The 17,085-nt window shown below is 37.5% G+C and overlaps 1 protein-coding gene across 3 annotated transcripts in view; it reads left to right on the plus strand.

Moving 5' to 3' along the window:
* LOC148846105 (S-adenosyl-L-methionine-dependent methyltransferases superfamily protein) overlaps window positions 1-17,085 on the plus strand; it is a 60,112-nt gene that overhangs the window by 35,848 nt on the left and 7,179 nt on the right. Inside the window, exons 9-11 of one of the 3 annotated variants that reach the window (XM_088952901.1) lie at window positions 2,928-3,011; window positions 14,114-14,348; window positions 14,944-15,155. In XM_088952901.1, the coding sequence (XP_088809027.1) occupies window positions 2,928-3,011; window positions 14,114-14,348; window positions 14,944-15,155 (531 nt within the window). The remainder of the gene's footprint in view (window positions 1-2,927; window positions 3,012-14,113; window positions 14,349-14,943; window positions 15,156-17,085) is intronic. The other 2 variants (XM_088952902.1, XM_088952903.1) reach the window with 2 other exon arrangements.

The raw sequence follows: 17,085 nt of genomic DNA on the forward strand, positions 1-17,085 counted from the left end.
TCTTGTGATGCTTGTAATAATTACTTATTATTGATGATATCGGTGAAATTTTAATTTTATTCATCAAAAAAAAAAAAGACTCTACCTAGATCTCAATACTCTGAAAACACTTTCAATTGATTCTATAGTTCATAAGTTATAACCAGGATTGGACCTTGGTGGCCAACCAACATTTCATGCTCTCATCAAGTCATTATTCCAAATACCAGAAAACAGAATTTTCAGGAGGGAGGGGGGAGGAAGAACACAAATATACCCTTGTAATCATAAAGACAAAGAAACTCTAACAAGATATTTATTCTCTAAAATTTAATCCTTTGACTTTGACTAGGTTAGGTTTTGATCCACAAGTTCTTATAGATGTGATATATTGAATCATAAAGGCAAATGTTCCTTGTAATCAATGATTTAAAAGGTGCACCTTGGTGCTCAGGCGAGGTACATTTTAAGGTATTTGCCTTGCCTAGGCCCTAGGCGCAACACTTTAAAAGGCATGCACCTAGTGCACCTAGGCATGTGCCTAGCACCAAGATTTAAAATGTTGGTGTTGGTGGAAATGTCGGTCATCCATATATTAGAAACATGTCGGAAATGTTGGAAATATCGTATGGAAATATTGTACAAATTCTAGACATGGTGGAAACATTGTAAAATATGCAAAATGTGGAATGATATTTTATGAAATGATAAAAGAAGCATAGACACACCTTTTTAAATTATTATCTTGTTCCAAGTCATTAAACAAAGCTAAGAAACTAAGGTTATGGACAAAAGAATATGTTTTGAAGTTGGTAAACCTTAAGATTTAGAGTTTCATGATAGAATGGAAAACAAAATTTAAACTCGTAGAAAATGTAAATGGTTGTAATAGATCAACCAAATAATATTACACAAACAAAAGCTAATATTTAACTTCATGTTTGAAGTAAAAGTTGAGCTAGCTCAAAGTGGTATTCATGTAAGTTTGGTTGCAGGTGAAATTTGACCACAGCCGTAGATCAGATCTTTGACCCTTCCTTCTTTGTGTGGCCCACGAAAATTGGTAAAACAATGTGGAGGTGCATTAGAGCTGCTGCTTTGTGGACAAATTGGGAAGAAAGAAATGCGAGGATTTTCCAAGAGTAGAGAAATATTCAAAACGTAAAGGATAGCATTTTGACCAGGGCAATCCATTGGCTGAGATCATTGGATTCCTTTAAAATATATTCCTTTGATGACATTTGGAGGAACTGGATTGTTGTGGCTAGTAGCAGTAACAGGAAGAACAGGGTACCAGCTGTGTGGGTGCCTCCTTCAGAAGGCTGAGAGATAAAGATAGTAATATATTAGCTTTACTCTCGGGCTCCTTGAGCTTCTAGTAGCAGTACAAAGTATTCAGATTGCAGACTAGTTAGGAGTTCAGAATTTGCTTATTGAAGGAGACTCCAAAGTCGTTGTGGGTTGGTTAAAAATTCCAGCTTCAGTTATTTGGTGCTACAGGGATATTATGAGGAAAGCTAATTGGTTTTCAAGGAACATGACTGTTAATTATCAGTGGGTGGGTAGAACATCTAATACCATGGCAGATGGGTTGGATAAGCAAGGGGTATCAAGGGAACATTTATTCTGGGCAGCTCTGTAAACTTTCATTTCCTAGTTTGATGTAGTACTTTGTTGTTGTTGTGGAGACGTACCAGCTCATGCCTCTCCTTTGGGCAGGCTGTATTGTAAGTTCATTCTGATTATCATGAATAAATTATCAATCATTTATAAAAAAAAAACTCGACTCTACATAGTGCTAATAGTGTTCATTGGGGAATATGTCGATTCCAGTAAAATTTCATGTCACTACCCATGGAAGTAAAAATGGAAATGTGCTGGTAGTGTTCATTGGGGAATATGTCAATTCCGGTAAAATTTTGTCACTACCCATGGAAATAGAAATATGTTGTGGAAATATCAGGGAAATCAGGGACACTTTAAACTGTTAAACCATTCCTTGTGCACCTTTTTTATTTTTTTGTACTTTTTGTTCTTTTTGAACCTAGTAGCTGGGCTGGAGGCTCCACCCCCTGACCCCCCATTTGCTAATGTTGTTCATTCGTTAATCCTAGTAAAATATCTTCTTATAAGGCAATTAAAATTATAAGATCAATTCTTTTTTTTGTGCAAGGATTAAGAATTTAAGACCCTAACATGGACTTGTTTGTGCTAGCCTCAAGGAGCTTTCTACAAAGGCAGTTGTAGAATCAAGGATGCAAGATGGTTTACACTTTACATCACATAAGCTATTTGAAGTAATGCAATAGAGGAAAAAAAAAGAAATTTTGGGTTTTACATGCTTGAAAATGTTTTATATGTGCGGTAATATTTTTAAATTTTCATTTGAATATTGTTTACATGTTATTTTTATGTATTTTAATTTTAGATAATAGATTTATTAAAATATTTATTTTGAAATTTAAGTTTATAGTTTTATCAATATTATGTTTATACATATGTTTTTTAATTTTTTGCATTTTTTGCCATTTTTGTATTTTTGCGTGTTGCTTCGAAAAAGCGCATGTCTTGCCTTGCACCTTGTGCCTTGGGCACAAATTGCCCCTTGTGCTTTTATTGCGCCTTGTGCTTTTATAACATTGCTTATAATCATAAAGACAAGGAAACTCTTTAATGAGTCATTTATTCTAAAAAATTTGGATCCTTTGACCTTGACCAGGTTAGGGTTCTGATCTTGCTGTCTTGTAGTAATATATGACAGAGCTAGGGGATTGTTTTCCATTCTATTTGTCTTGATTGATTCTAGTATTAGTTAAGGGCCTTCTGAAAATGTTTGGAGGCTAATTTAAAACAAATAAGATTCAAGGGACATTAGTGTGTTGATCTTTTATTTAGAAGTTAGTTACTATTCAATGATAAGTGACAATATCATTGGTTTGCTTTATTAGAGTGCAGAGAGATGGAGAAGTCTAACCAAAGATGCTGCACTCCAGAATTTTGAGTTGCATGCTTTTCGTGCTGCCTTCCAGATGGTAGATAAATTTTCCTTGTTTTCTTTTCCTATCTCCTGCCATATTCATCATGATAGTTTATTATTGTCGTTGCCTAAGTCATTAGTTTGTGCTTTAATTATTTGTTTTATACCTGTGGTTATACTTATGATCTTGTCATTATGTGATTGGCTACTGTATTTTGAGTTTTCCATAAAAGAATTGCTGAATTGCAAGGATGATATGGTTTTCTTAACTCGTTAACTTCGATTTTCTATCTCAAACCAGTGCTTAACATTGACTTTTGTATCCTTATATGGATGTGATGTGGCCTGAAAGAAGGGAAAAAGGAGAAAATAATGTGGCATGACTTTTAGTATCCTCCGTGATTTGGGGTAGATCCTCAGATGCACCACCATGGGATTGATGGGGCTTCACCAAGGCCCACTAACCACCCCCTAGGGCTGCCTACCCTATGAGGCACTATGCGATCATCCACTAGGAAACCTATAGGTGAATGAGAAAGTTGACTCAAGTAGAAACATAAAAGGGTGTCATTGTGCTCAACCCATAGTTTTCATGGCACCAAGGCAAGGCTTGGTGACGGGGGAAGCCTTGTCACCTAGTCGCCTAGGCGATGGGTGTTTTGTAAGCAAGAAACATATATCCTAGGATAATTCCCTAGGTTCCATAACCATATTTCTTTAATAATTATCCATGATTTTCATAAGAGAAGTATAAATTTCGTGTTAATGTATAGAAAATCAACATATTCATGAGAAGAAAAAGAAGAAAGAAAAGAAAATTCAAAAAATATAGGGGCTGAACCCCTATTTTTGTTATAGGAAAAGAAGAAAAGAAAAGGTGGAGGAAGAAAATGTGTTGATTAGACAAATTTTAAGTTCTTCCTTATTGGCTTAGGTTTTGAAGTCTTGAGGGTTCAATACAGCATTTAGCAATGTATGTGTTGACTAAACCCTAACAAATAAGAAAATAATGAAAAGAAATTAGTATATAAACACACAAAATGACTATTTTATTTTAATAGTGTCTATTTTATTATTATAACCCCAAAAAATTAAGAATATAAAAGTATTTATAACACAATGTACAAAACTGCTTGGCAATTAGGCGAGGCGAGCCTCCAAGGGCTCTTTGCTGCCTAGGCGTCACCTTGACAACTATGGCAGAACCACCACCCGAATAGAGCAAGAAATTTTATGTACATTACTAAAATATATGCAATTACATATGCTGGATTTTGGAGGGATAAAATAAAGACAAGAACATGATATTCTTATCTATACTATATTTGGGACTATGGTACACCAGAACCATAAAACAGCATTAAAATAATTTTCATATATTTTACCACATTTTGTATTATTGGAATTGAAATCCTAGGTGTTAGGTTTCTTTGTCAGGGGAGGGGCTTGTCAAGGTGTTTTTGCTTTTTTTTTTTTTTTTTTTTTTTAATATAGTTTGTTGAGAAAAGTGGAATTTTTTGTAGAATGTGCGCTGAGTGTCTTTGATGTAGGAGCATAACCCAAGTGACATGTGGCAAACACATAGAAGGTGTGCTGGCATCTATGTGGCATCTTATATGTCAGATTAAGTGTCAGTTTTAGTATTTATTTTTAGTAATTGATTATTGTTGTTTGAGTTATTTAGAATCTTAAATATCATATTAGTTAGTGGGTTATGCTAAACATGCATTGGTCAATTTCAAAATAGTCTCTTCCATCTAGATAGTGATAGAGAAGCATTTAATGCAGTGGTTGGATGTTGTCTCCAATGTATTCTCTATATTACCAACGAAATGGAAGAGGAAAGGTCTTCTTGTTCTGGGAAATTTGTCCATATTATCAACAAAGCAAGAAATGTTCTCTGATTGTTAGCAAAACTCAAGAAATGGTTTGTGGCAAAAGAAACTCTAAAATGTTGATGTATAAGTTGAGTTGGCTGAGTTAATACATTCAAATCAAATTCTCCATGGGGATGTGAGATCTTCTCCAAAGAATTCAATCCTCTTGAACTCAAAATAAGGGCAGAGGTTCACAAAGCTCTGATTATGCTAATGTTGCTTATTCCTCTTCTTCTAACTCTGTTCCACATTTAGCCTTTGTGTTAGGTTATTTCCCAATTCAAGCTTCCCTTTGAGGGTGAAGCAGCATCCTGAATCAAAAGCTAGAGACGAAAGGGGGAGGGAAAGAGATAAGGTGAGTTCCTTATTCATTTGATTCTCATAGTACAGATTCCTCCTTTATACTTCTTCATCTACTTGCAACTGTCTTACAATAGATTATCACAATTTGCTCTTAACTACTCGCCAACTTGGCTTCTTGATTAGTTACATTTAACTGGTTCTTGGTTAGCTGCCCTTGGGAGCTGACATGGCTTCCTTCTAGAATACACCTTCAGCTTGTTAGCCTGACTCTCTAGGTTCCTAACAACTCCCCCCTCCTTGAGATGGCCCTCGTTAATTATAGGAACTAAAGAGCTAATCAGCTAAGTTAGTGAAAGGTTCCCATGTTGCATCTTCCACTGGTAAGCCAACCCAGCTAAGAAGAGCTTCCTTGGAGAATGATTGAACAGTCTTCATCTATAGATTATCAAGGATCTCTCTGGGCTGGAAGTGAAGCCATCCTTCCTTTGTGAAGTCTGGTAAGGTGGGGCATGGAAGCTGATTCTGACCCACCGCCTTCTTTAAGTAGGAGATGTGGAAGACTGGGTGCAACTTGGAGGTTGGTGGCAGCTCTAATCTAACTTGTATGCTAAAAGCCCAATGCACTGCACTGCCTTGAAGGGTCCATAATAACATGGGGCCAGCTTATAGTAGGACCTTGTAGCAATAGAGGATTGCTTCCTATCATAGTGTCTTTTCATTTGTTTCCTGGGAACATGCTAAGTGGGCCTTAAGATCTTGTAGGACTTTGTCACATTGGTGGGGGTGGGGGGGGCATCCATCCATGACTGCATTGGCTGATGACCCCTTCTTATACGGCAAGATAAATGGAGGTTCTCGCCCATAGAGGATCCTGAAGGGAGTAGTGCCCGCTGAAACATGAAACAATGAGTTCTACCAAGATTCGGCCCGCGACAACCATTGGGCCCACTGATGGGGCCTATCCCTCACAAAGCACTAAAAATCAGTTTCAATGCAGCGGTTGACAATCTCAATTTGGCCATCTCTGATTGTGGATGTTAATTGGTGGAGGTATTGTTCTTGACTCCTTGCAGCTTAAAGTACTCTTTCTAAAAGTTACCGAGGAAGGCTGGATCCTGGTCAGAGAGCTATAACCTTAGGAGTCCCATGAATCCTTAGTGACTTCTCTAACAAATGCTTCAGTCACCATTGCTACAGTATATGGGTGGGGCAGAGGGATAAAATGGATATATTTTGAAAGACGGTCAACGATCACCAAAAGATCTGATTTCCCCTTTGATGTTGGCAGTCCTGTAATGAAGTTAATCGAAACCTCCTCCAACATCTCATCTGGAATGCACAATAGCTGTAGTAAGCCAGCTGAAAACTGTGCCACATACTTATGTTGTTGACAAACACAGCCATCTTCTTTCGCCCAATTCTGCATTTGTATCATAAACAAACACAGCAATAACATTTTCTTACAAAACTTTCAATGACCAAATGAAATATGACCTAGATGACAATGCCAAAGATAAACTTATTTCTCAAGACTGGACTATCAAAAAATGACCGACATTCTAGCAGCTTATCAGGAGACTATCAAAGATAAACACCATTTGCTTTATGCCTATTTCTTCCTTCCTGTTCTCAAGTCTTGAAACAATGTGTTTGGACAGGAAAGAAGGTTACACAATAGTTCAATAGTTTAATTTGTAGTAAGAGAGCTAACAAAAAGGAAACTAATTTAGTTACATGAAGCACAAATGAAAGAAGAATGTTATCACTAAGTTGAATTTCACCCATGCCAGAGATAGGGATATATATCAATCATAGTGATTTGTTCTCTACTAGAGGCCACTCTATATGAAGGAAAACAGGAAAACATAGCAGTCATGTGTTTAAATTCACCCAAATCAATGAGCCAAGTAAAGGCTGCAACTGCATAACAAATAAGGGAATTACAGAGTTGGCAAAGGCAGTGGAAGGAGTGCCTGACCCAGAAGAAGCAACAACATTGCTTTTAAGATAGGTCTGCCTTTTCAGTGACAAGAAGGGGAGGTCGTGGAGATTGAGGCGGCTGGGGAGTTCAGCTGGGTTGTGGTGGTGGGCATAATGGAGGTCAAGGTTCAAGGGGAGGTCGTGGTAGAGGGCATACTAATGGTTCGAGGAAGTGTACCTATTGTGGAATGGAGGGGCACACTATTAACTTTTGTTATGATCTACATAGGCCACTCTCTACATGGGTCAATCAGGCGGTGACAAGTGGTGGAGGTGGTATGAGAGATGAAATTCAGCATGTTGATCAACCACCTTCTACACCTACATATGGCTTTGGGGAAGAAATGATGAGTGTTCCACATGATTAATATGAACGGTTACTCTAGGTTACCTTATAGCAGAATGCTGCTACCCTTGCTCACTCATGTATGGTTTGTCTAACATCCAAACCCTCCAATTGGATTATTGACTCTGGAGCTTCCAATCATATGACTGGGGCTCTAGGTATGTTTTCTTCTCTTTCCTAGTCTTCTACATCCCACATAGTTACCCTTGCTAATGGCTCTATATCTTCTATTCGCGGTGTTGGTAATGTTAACATTGATTCATTATCCTTGTCTTTAGTTTTGTATGTCCCCAAATTCCCTTCTAATCTTGTGCCTGTTAGTAAATTGACTAAGTTTGTTAATTGCTCTCTCACTTGTATTTCTTAGGATCTCAAGACGGTAATGAAGATTGGTGGAGGGCATGAAGCTGGTGGACTATATTACCTTGATGGTGGTGGTTCATTAGTAGCTCTTTGGTCATTTCTTTCTCCCCTCCAGTGGCACTGCGGGCTTGGTTATTCGTCTCTCAAGGCACTTAAGTTTCTTGTTTTGTTGTTGAGTCATCTTTCTACTTTGAAGTGTGAGTCATGTTAGTACGGGAAACACTATCGAGTTCCCTTTAGTCCTAAAGTTGATAGCCATATGTCGAGTCCTTTTTCTTTAGTCCATTTGGACATTTGGGGTCCAAATAAAATTGTCATACAATGGTAAAAAGTATTTTGTAATTTTTGTTGATGATTATTTAAGGATGACATGGCTTTATCTTATGAAAGGAGTGAATTATTTTCAATTTTCCAAAAAATTTATGCTGAAATTCGCACTCACTTTGGTGTACACATAAAAATTCTTTGCATTGAGAATACTTCTATACACCTTTTTAGCAATATTTAGAACATGGAATTATTCATCATACTCAATGTTGTCAAGATCTTACGATTTACGACATGATTCACGATTCGAATCGTAAAAAGTGTGTAATGCTAGTTGCACTCTTCATCCTATTTCTAACTAAGTTTTGGTTTCTCATTTTTTTTGCCTCCCATCACTAGTTTGTTTCTCTTTTATCTTTTGTTTTTGTTCTTAAGAATGTCCAAGAAGCTTTTATCTCTCCAAGGTAGCGTCAAGCAATGAAAGAACTTTTTGCTCTGGCTCATAATCACACATGGGGTCTCTTCCTTCTGGCAAGCATATTGTAGGTTGTAAGTGGGTATACACTTGCAAGTACTTACTAGATGGTAGTGTGGAGCGGTTGAAAGTTCAATTGGTTGCAAAAGGCTATTCACAATTATATGGCATAGACTATACAACAACCTTCTCTCCCATTGCTAAGATTGGCTCAATCCATGTTTTGATATCCCTCGCTACTATGTATGATTGACCCTTGTTTTAGGTTGACATCAAGAGTGCCTTCTTACATGGTGACCTTGAGGAAGTTTATATGCAGCAACCTCCGGGGTTTGTTGTTGAGGGGGTGGATGATAAGGTGTGTAGAAGAAGGCCATTAATGGGCTTAAACTGTCTTTGCATACATGGTCTGGTAGATTCAGCGAGGTGGTAAAAGAATTTGGCATGAGATAGTGTTGGGTTGATCATTTAGTGTTTAGTTATGATTCAGATGCTAGGAAGATTTTGTTGGCGGTATATGTAAATGGCATTGTTATAACTAGTAGTGACAAGATGGGGATTGATGGAGTGGAGACCTTTTTGCATGATCACTTCCAAACAAAGGATCTTGGTAAATTAAAATACTTCTTGGGTATAGAGGTAGCAAGGTCAAAGCATGGTATTAATCTGTGCCAATTGCCAAAGGAAGTATGTTCTCCACATTTCTGAGGCGATGGGACTATTGGGTGCCAAACCAATTGAAATACCCATGGAGCCAAACATATTTGATGTAAGTGAGGAATTTGAAGATCTTGGAAGGTATTGGAGGTTAGTGGGTGAGTTAAATTATTTGACCATTACTCAGCCAAACATATTATTTGCAGTTAGTGTGGTAAGCTAGTTTATGTAGAATCCTCGGTTTCCACATTGGGATGCATTTCTAAGAATTGTATGACATATTTTTTTGATTGGAAATGGTAATTTCATTAAATAACTTTCTAGATTTAAGTACAACTGTCAACCCCTAAGTAGGTGTTGAGCCCCAGTTATCTTTCTTACAAAACTGCCCAAAACATACTCTCCCTCACAGTCCCTTGACACTAAACCATTAGCTGATCTCCTTGTCCATTTGAAGCATGCATCGATCTCCCTTGTTGTATTGTGGATTTCCCTTATGGGCTCTATAAATCCAAGCTCCCAACTTACCAGATTGCAGCCACTCAATCAACAATTTAGAGTCTCCCTCAATCTCAATTTGGTGTAACCCCAACTGTTTTGCATATCTTACACCTTGAAGCAAGGCCATCACCTTCGCTCTCAATGAGTCCCCACTCCTATTGGTCCTTAAAACAAAGCCACAATTCTGCCATTTTCATCTCTAAAAACTCCTCCTATACCTGAAGGGCCCGGGTTACTTCTTGAACTCCCATCAAAATTCAATTTCACTCTTTGTTGTGTTGGTGGGGACCACAATTCCTGCACAATAGGTTTCATGGAAGTTGTAGAAGCCACCACTTCCCAATTCCTGTAAATGTCTTCAGCTGAGAAGTCTTTAAACAAATCCAAAGTTTTCAACCAATGAATAGTCATAATAATTATCCTTTCTACAATTGCCTCCTTGGACTTCTCCACGCCTTTAAAGATTCTATTGTTCCTTTCTTCCCAGACTAACCATAAGATAGCTACCCGTTATGGATCTCCACATTAATCTTCCACACCTCTTCGGTTGCCTGAAAAAGCTTGGGTCAAAAAGGCTTGCTACATCTGAGGGAGGTGTCCACCATGAATAGCCTTCCAGGGAGAGCATCGGGAAGCCCCTGGGTCGACTCCTGCATCTCAACCATTGTCTACCAATCCATGAATGCTAATAATCACTCTGCCAAAGTCTATCCTGTTCCAAAGGCAATCTCCACAACCATTTCCCCAATGATGCTGTATTTCTTAGCCTATGATTTCCTATTCCTAGTCCCTCTTCATCTCTACTGCTAGAAACCACCTCCCACTTCACTAGGTGGTCTCTTTTGGTGTCTCCTGGTTCCCAAAGGAAGTCTCTCATGATCTTCTCTAACTGGTTTGCTACTTTCACCGGTATCCTAAAGGTAGATAGGAAATACACTAGTAAGTTAGCCAACATCGACTTTATCAGGGTTATCCTACCTCCCAAAGAAATGTAACTTCTCTTCCAATTCGCAAGTCTCTTTGTAAATCTCTCAATCACTGGGTACCAAAAACTATCCATATTAGGATTTCCTTCCAAAGGTAGTCCCAAATACTGTAATGGCGAATCTCCTACCTCACACCCCAATATTCCAGCTAATCGAATCACCTCTTCACTCCCTAAGTTTTCTCCTGCCACACAACTCTTGCCCCAATTGATCTTTAGGTTAGAGATCCTCTCAAATTTATGGACTATCCTTTTTAGGTTCATGAGTTCTTCAGTTTTCCCTTCACAAAACATAATAATGTGCAAATTGTAAATGTGTAACCAACACTTCATCCCTTCCAACTCTCCAGCCTCTAATCATATTGTTGGCATCTTCCCTTATGATCAACTCACTCAACACATCAGTTACCAGAGTAAATAGGAAGGGAGATAGAGGATCTCCTTGTCTTAGGCCCCTTTTGGCAGGAAAAAAATCTCTTGCTGCTCCATTTACCAGAATTGAAAAATGACATGAAGTAATGCAGCCCTTCACCCATTTGCACCATCTCTCTCCGAAACCCCTACGCTTAAGAATCTCCAACAGAAACAACTAATCCACCATGTCATAGGCTTTCTCTAAATCCAATTTGCACACCAGCCTCTTTTGTTTTTTCCTTCTTCTAACCTCTACACGTTCATTGGCAATAAGGATTTAATCAATTATTTGTCTCCCAAACACAAAAACCCCTTGATTTGGAGAAATCATCGAGGGAAGAACATATTTTATTCTTAGGGCTAAAACCTTTGAAATGATTTTGTACATGCTACCTATTAGACTTATGGGCCCAAAATCCTTCGGTTGAAGTGCATCCACTTTCTTTGGTATCAAAGCGATGAAGGTTGCATTTGCATCGGAGTTAAATTTTCCCCTCTCATTGAACTTATCAAACACCTCCATCAAGTCACCCTCAATTATTTCCCAACAATCTTGATAGAAAGCCATTGTAAAACCATCAGGTCCTGGGGCTTTAGATTTCTTCATCGAGAGAACTGCATTTTTGACTTCCTGAACCTCAAATTTCCTTTCCAAGGAGTACAACAGCTCTCTGTTCCCAACCCCGCAATCTAGGTCCTCTAAGTTTTCTCCAGGCCTCCTTGGACTCTCATAGAGAGTTTTGAAATGATTCACAAAGGCTTGGGCTATGTCCTCATCTCTCGTCAATACTTGCCCATTCCATTCCAATTTCAATATTGAATTTTTCCTCTTTCTCCCATTTGCCAACATATGAAAAAAACTGGTATTGTCATCCCCTTCCCTGAGCCATTGACATCTAGATTTTTGCCATCTCCTTCTCTTAGCTTCCTCACCATCTAGCTCCTCTATTTTGCCTAGAATTTCCTTTTTTCTTTCTTCAATCTTTCCAAACTCTCTTTATTCCACAACTTAATTCTTTCTTTCAACAATTGCAATTTCTTATAGAATCTATAGCCCATCCATCTGAAATCCAATTGATCTTCTTCTCACCATTCCTTCACCTTTGGCAAGAATTCAGGGTGCAGAAGCCACATATTCTCAAACCTAAAAGGGCAAGGGCCACCCCCCAATCTCTCTTGGGTCAAACTTATTGGGCAGTGGTTTGAAACAGGTCTTGGTAAAGCTGTAACTACTAAGCTCCGCCAAGCCGCTTCCTAGTCAGTTGTGAAAAGGAATCTGTCTAACTTACACTAAGTATAATTTGCCCTCTGAATAGGTAAATCCCGCAACTCAAACCTCTCTATGAAGAGGTTAAACTTCCTCATACTCGTTGTTATCCTGTGATTTAGGTTGTTTGATTCACTCAAAAATCTTATGACATTAAAATCTCCTCCCAGGCACCAGGGTCCCTCCCATAGAATTGTATGATATTTGAAGGGTGCTCCAGTGGCTTGTTATACAAGACTAGAGGAAGACTTGAGATAGAGGACTACACAAATGCTGATTGGGCCAGTTCAATATCTGACAGGAGGTCCACTACATGGTATTTTACCTTTCTTAAAGGGAATTTGGTGACATGGAAGAGCAAGAAGCAGACAGTGGTGGCAAGAAGCAATGTTGAAGCTGAGTATAAACCCATGGCACACACTACATGTGAACTAGTATGGTTGAAGAACCTTTTACAAGAGATGGGATACTCAATTGATAGCCCTATGAAATTGTATTGTGACAACCAAGCTACATTCCACATTTTCTCTAATCTAGTCTTCTATAAGAGAACAAAATATATAGAAGTTAATTGTCACTTTGTGAGAGAAAAAGGTGCTTAGTGGAGTAAAAAGTACTGCATATGTGAACACAGGAAGTCAATGGGCAGATTTGTCCACCAAAGGGTTGAGTCGGGGAAGAGTGGGTTACATTGTAACGACTTGGGACTCTATGACATACTCACCAGCTTGAGGGGGATTGTTAGAGTCGGTTGTTAAAAGGGTAGTTTGGTCATCTTCTCTTACTTCAAGTGAGTAGTGTAATGCTTTTTGTATTTTACTTTAAGTGTTATGTCCCATACTTAATTAGGGGCATAACTGTCTTTGTAACAAAATAGAATTATATAAATACAATCCACTAGAGAAAGTAATTTTTCTCTCTAGTTCGAGCCAAGGGTTTTCTCTCCCAACTCCTCTTCTCTTCTCCCTCTCTGTTCTCTATTCTCTTTCTTTCTCATTCTGGGTCTGAAACTATTGCAGATCGAATCTATAACACTCTCCTTAACCTTCTACCTATTCATGATTATTTATATAATTTCTATCATAATTATGCTAGTAAATGAATGAGTCATATAACCTCACTTTTTTCTACCTCAATCTCCTCTCTTCTTTTTCTCTTCTTTTCTTCTTCTCTTAATTCATTATATCTACCTTTTTCTCCTTTTATCTTAAAGTATTTCACAACATTCTGAAAAGGTCTTAGAATAGGGATATAGATGGTAACTCCTGGGTGATGATTGGATTGATTACTGATGGTTCTTTTTTTCTTATTTTTTTTTTGATTACTGATGGTTCTCAAGGTCCATGGTTAATTGGTAATTGTGTCCTCACATGAGAGATGTGAAGGCACCAGCTTTCAGAGTGAATGGTTTGTTCAGAATGATCCTGGGGTCTGCAATCTTAATGGCTGATAGCTTGGTTAGGAGGAACTGAGGAGAGATTTCTAGAGGGTTCAGGTTTACTAGTTTAGATTGTATTTTATTTATGCCTGATTAGTTCTGTTTTTCTTTCACTTGGTTTGCTTATCTTGTTGTCTTGCTGTTTCCTTGTTCTTTAGTTATGTTTTCTGTTATCCACAATATAAAAAATCCGTGGTTTCAAAATTTTCTTAGCATAGTTGATGGTGAACAAATACTTTGCTTTAAATCAATAACATATTTGTTTTTGTAAATCTCCCTTCAAGGTTCTTAATAGGTACTATCCTGAAATCTTAACAACAAGTCCTTCCATAGGGCGGCAGGGGAAGGCTTTACGTCGTCAACAGCAAAGGAGGGTTTTACAGAATAATTTGAATGTGGACAAAAGAACCAGCCTTCCCTTAGTTGCAACCTGGGAAAAGTGTGAAATGGAAAGAAGCTGCACAACCAGTAACTATTCTGAAGCTTATCAAGGTCATACAAGTGAAGTGGTGCTAAGAGGTTTAATTGCTTGTACTAGAATTAAATTCTTTGAATTTAACATGGTGCTTACTCTCATGAGATGGTCCTATTGATTTTTTTTTTCTCTTTCAGGAGCCTATTCTTGTTGCTAAGATTGAGAATACTATTAGATCATCCTATGTGAATATTAGGGTGACTGTTCTACTAGCCAAATCCTATCAAATTATTTTTGGGTCTTATATCTTGAAAATTAAGACTTAAGGCATGCTGGATGTACCATAAATGTAGTCTACCAATGGCAATTCAAACATACTGCACATGCAAGGGATTTAGATCCACCATCTGATGCATCCCAACTCTGGGATCTTAAGTGATTTTATCATCCTACGGGGTGTTTGACAACATCATTGGTTTTTATTTTGAAAACAAAAACAATACAGTTTTGCTGATGTGGAAGTTGTTTTTGTTTCAAAAACAAAACCAACCATGTTGTCGAACACTCTCTAATCTTGTGAACATAGGTAGGTTGATCATAATTACTAAACTATTTGGTGGGACTTGCTGAATTCTACATGTTAGAAAGGTCCAATTTATGTGAATTCTCTGTTTCTTACCTCTAAAAAATGTGTTGCAGAAGGCGATACATGTTCAACTTTGGACAGAGGTGGCTTATCTCTTCAAATTTCTTCCAGCTACAGTTCTGGATGTGAAGGGATTTGGTCATTAGACAGATATTCCCTTTTTGAGAAGTTCTGCAACTCTGGACTTTGTCGGCTTGGCCTGTTGACAAATATTTCTCGGGGGATTGATTTTCTTGGATTATGGAGGGAAGCTCAACCATTTTGTGTATGTTCCTCTTGGTCCTACTCTTCTGATACATCAATTGATATCTCATGCAACATTATACCTCTGAACTGAGGACAGAATTTGTGAGATACCCATTTTGGTTAAGGTCTAGGCAAATTACATCATAGTTGTCAAGGTTACGCCTAGGCGACAAGGTGCCATTTGAGCTCACCTCGCCTAATCACCAAGCAATTTTTTACTTTCTATTATAAAATACTTTTTTGTCCATTCTTTTTTGAGATTATAATTATAAAATAGATAGACATTATTAAACTAAAATAATCATTTTGTGTGTTTATATACTAATTTCTTTTTATTATTTTCTTATTTATTAGGGTTTAATCAATACAAACATTACTGAATGCTGTATGAACCCTCAAAGACTTCAAAACCTGAACCAATAAGTAAGGAAGAACTTAAAATTTTATCTGATCAGCACATTTTCTTCTTCCATATATTCTTCTTCTTCTTCTTCTTCTACTACTACTACTATCAATATTTTTTCTTTTCTTCTTTTCCTATAACAAAAATAAGGATTCAGCCCCTATATTTGTTGAATTTTATTTTCCTTCTTCCTTTCTTCTCATGAATATGTTGATTTTGTATACTTTAATATGAACTTTATACTTTTCTTATGAAAATTCTGAATTATTATTAAGGAAATATGGTTATGGTACCTGGGAATTACCCTAGGATCTATGTTTTTAACATAAAAAAATCCATCGCCTAGGCGACTAGGCGACAAGGCGCCCCCTGTCACCTAGCTTGCCTTGGCACCTTGAAAACTATGAATTACTTAGTCTTCTAAGAATTTATTATTGAATATAATGTTAGATAGGGATGCTTTGCTAAAGACAACTGGCTGTCTCCAACGAGGTCAAGGGAGTCACATGGCTGTCCACTAGTGATTCTCTCTCTCTCTCTCTCTCTCTCTCTCTCTCTCAAATAGGTGTAACATGTGGAAGACTTTAGAGCCAAAAATTCTTTGGGTGATCTGAGGGGAAGTACTAAACATTTGAAAAAAGTGCATTGAAAAGAACTTATGCATTGGATGTTAGGAATTAGGCAAAACCTTTGGTGCATACGCATTCCGAAATGTGAACCAATGAAATGTATGTAGACCATGTGGCATCTTTAATGTGATTGGTTGAAATTTTGATGTAACATGCTGTAAAAATTTCGAAATGCACCATAGATGGACTCTTGGAATTATCCAATCAAAAATTTCCTCCCTATTTTTAATATTTTTTGGAGAAGAGATTACTAGAAAATAGGTCAATATACATGATAGATGTGAAAGTTGGACAAAAACATTCTTAGGGTTGTCTTCATCTATAATAAGAACCCATCTGTAGAAGTTATGCAAATATTCACATGATTAGGACCTAATGGAAGAAGCTTGTTGTAAGAACAAGGCTCCCTTTTTGGCTGATTTTTCAGTCATGGCCTGTTGAAAGTTTTAGTTCTATGGTTGGTAAGTTTGATCATCAAGAGAGGGTAAAATGGTAATTTTAATTAAGGGTAACAATACCAAGGTCACCAGGATTAGAAGGAATATCAAGATGATCAGACCTTTTTGGAATAGAGAGATCTGATGTTTGTCATAGCTGACCAGTAGAAGCAACCACTTGAGGAGTCACTATTTTCTACCAAGTTAATATGCAATTCTTTTCCTGTTTTTCTCTAGCACAACCATTGCTAAGTTAGGAGAAGAAGAGGAATGCTTAGGAACATGCATAACAAGAAGAAAGAAAGAGCTTTCCTCGTCATTGGAACTCTCTCTTGTTACATACTTCCTAGTTCTTATTAGATACAACATTGAAACACCTATTACCTATACTTCTTCTGACTGAGAAAATAGCCCAACCCCTAATAAACATAGGATCAAATTTTAATATGTTTGTGCCCAAGTAATGAACAAAACACACCC

Source organism: Nelumbo lutea, chromosome 7 (genome assembly GCF_056320005.1).
Source record: "Nelumbo lutea isolate HS-2025 chromosome 7, American lotus-T2T, whole genome shotgun sequence".
In the NCBI taxonomy this organism is placed as follows: domain Eukaryota; kingdom Viridiplantae; phylum Streptophyta; class Magnoliopsida; order Proteales; family Nelumbonaceae; genus Nelumbo; species Nelumbo lutea.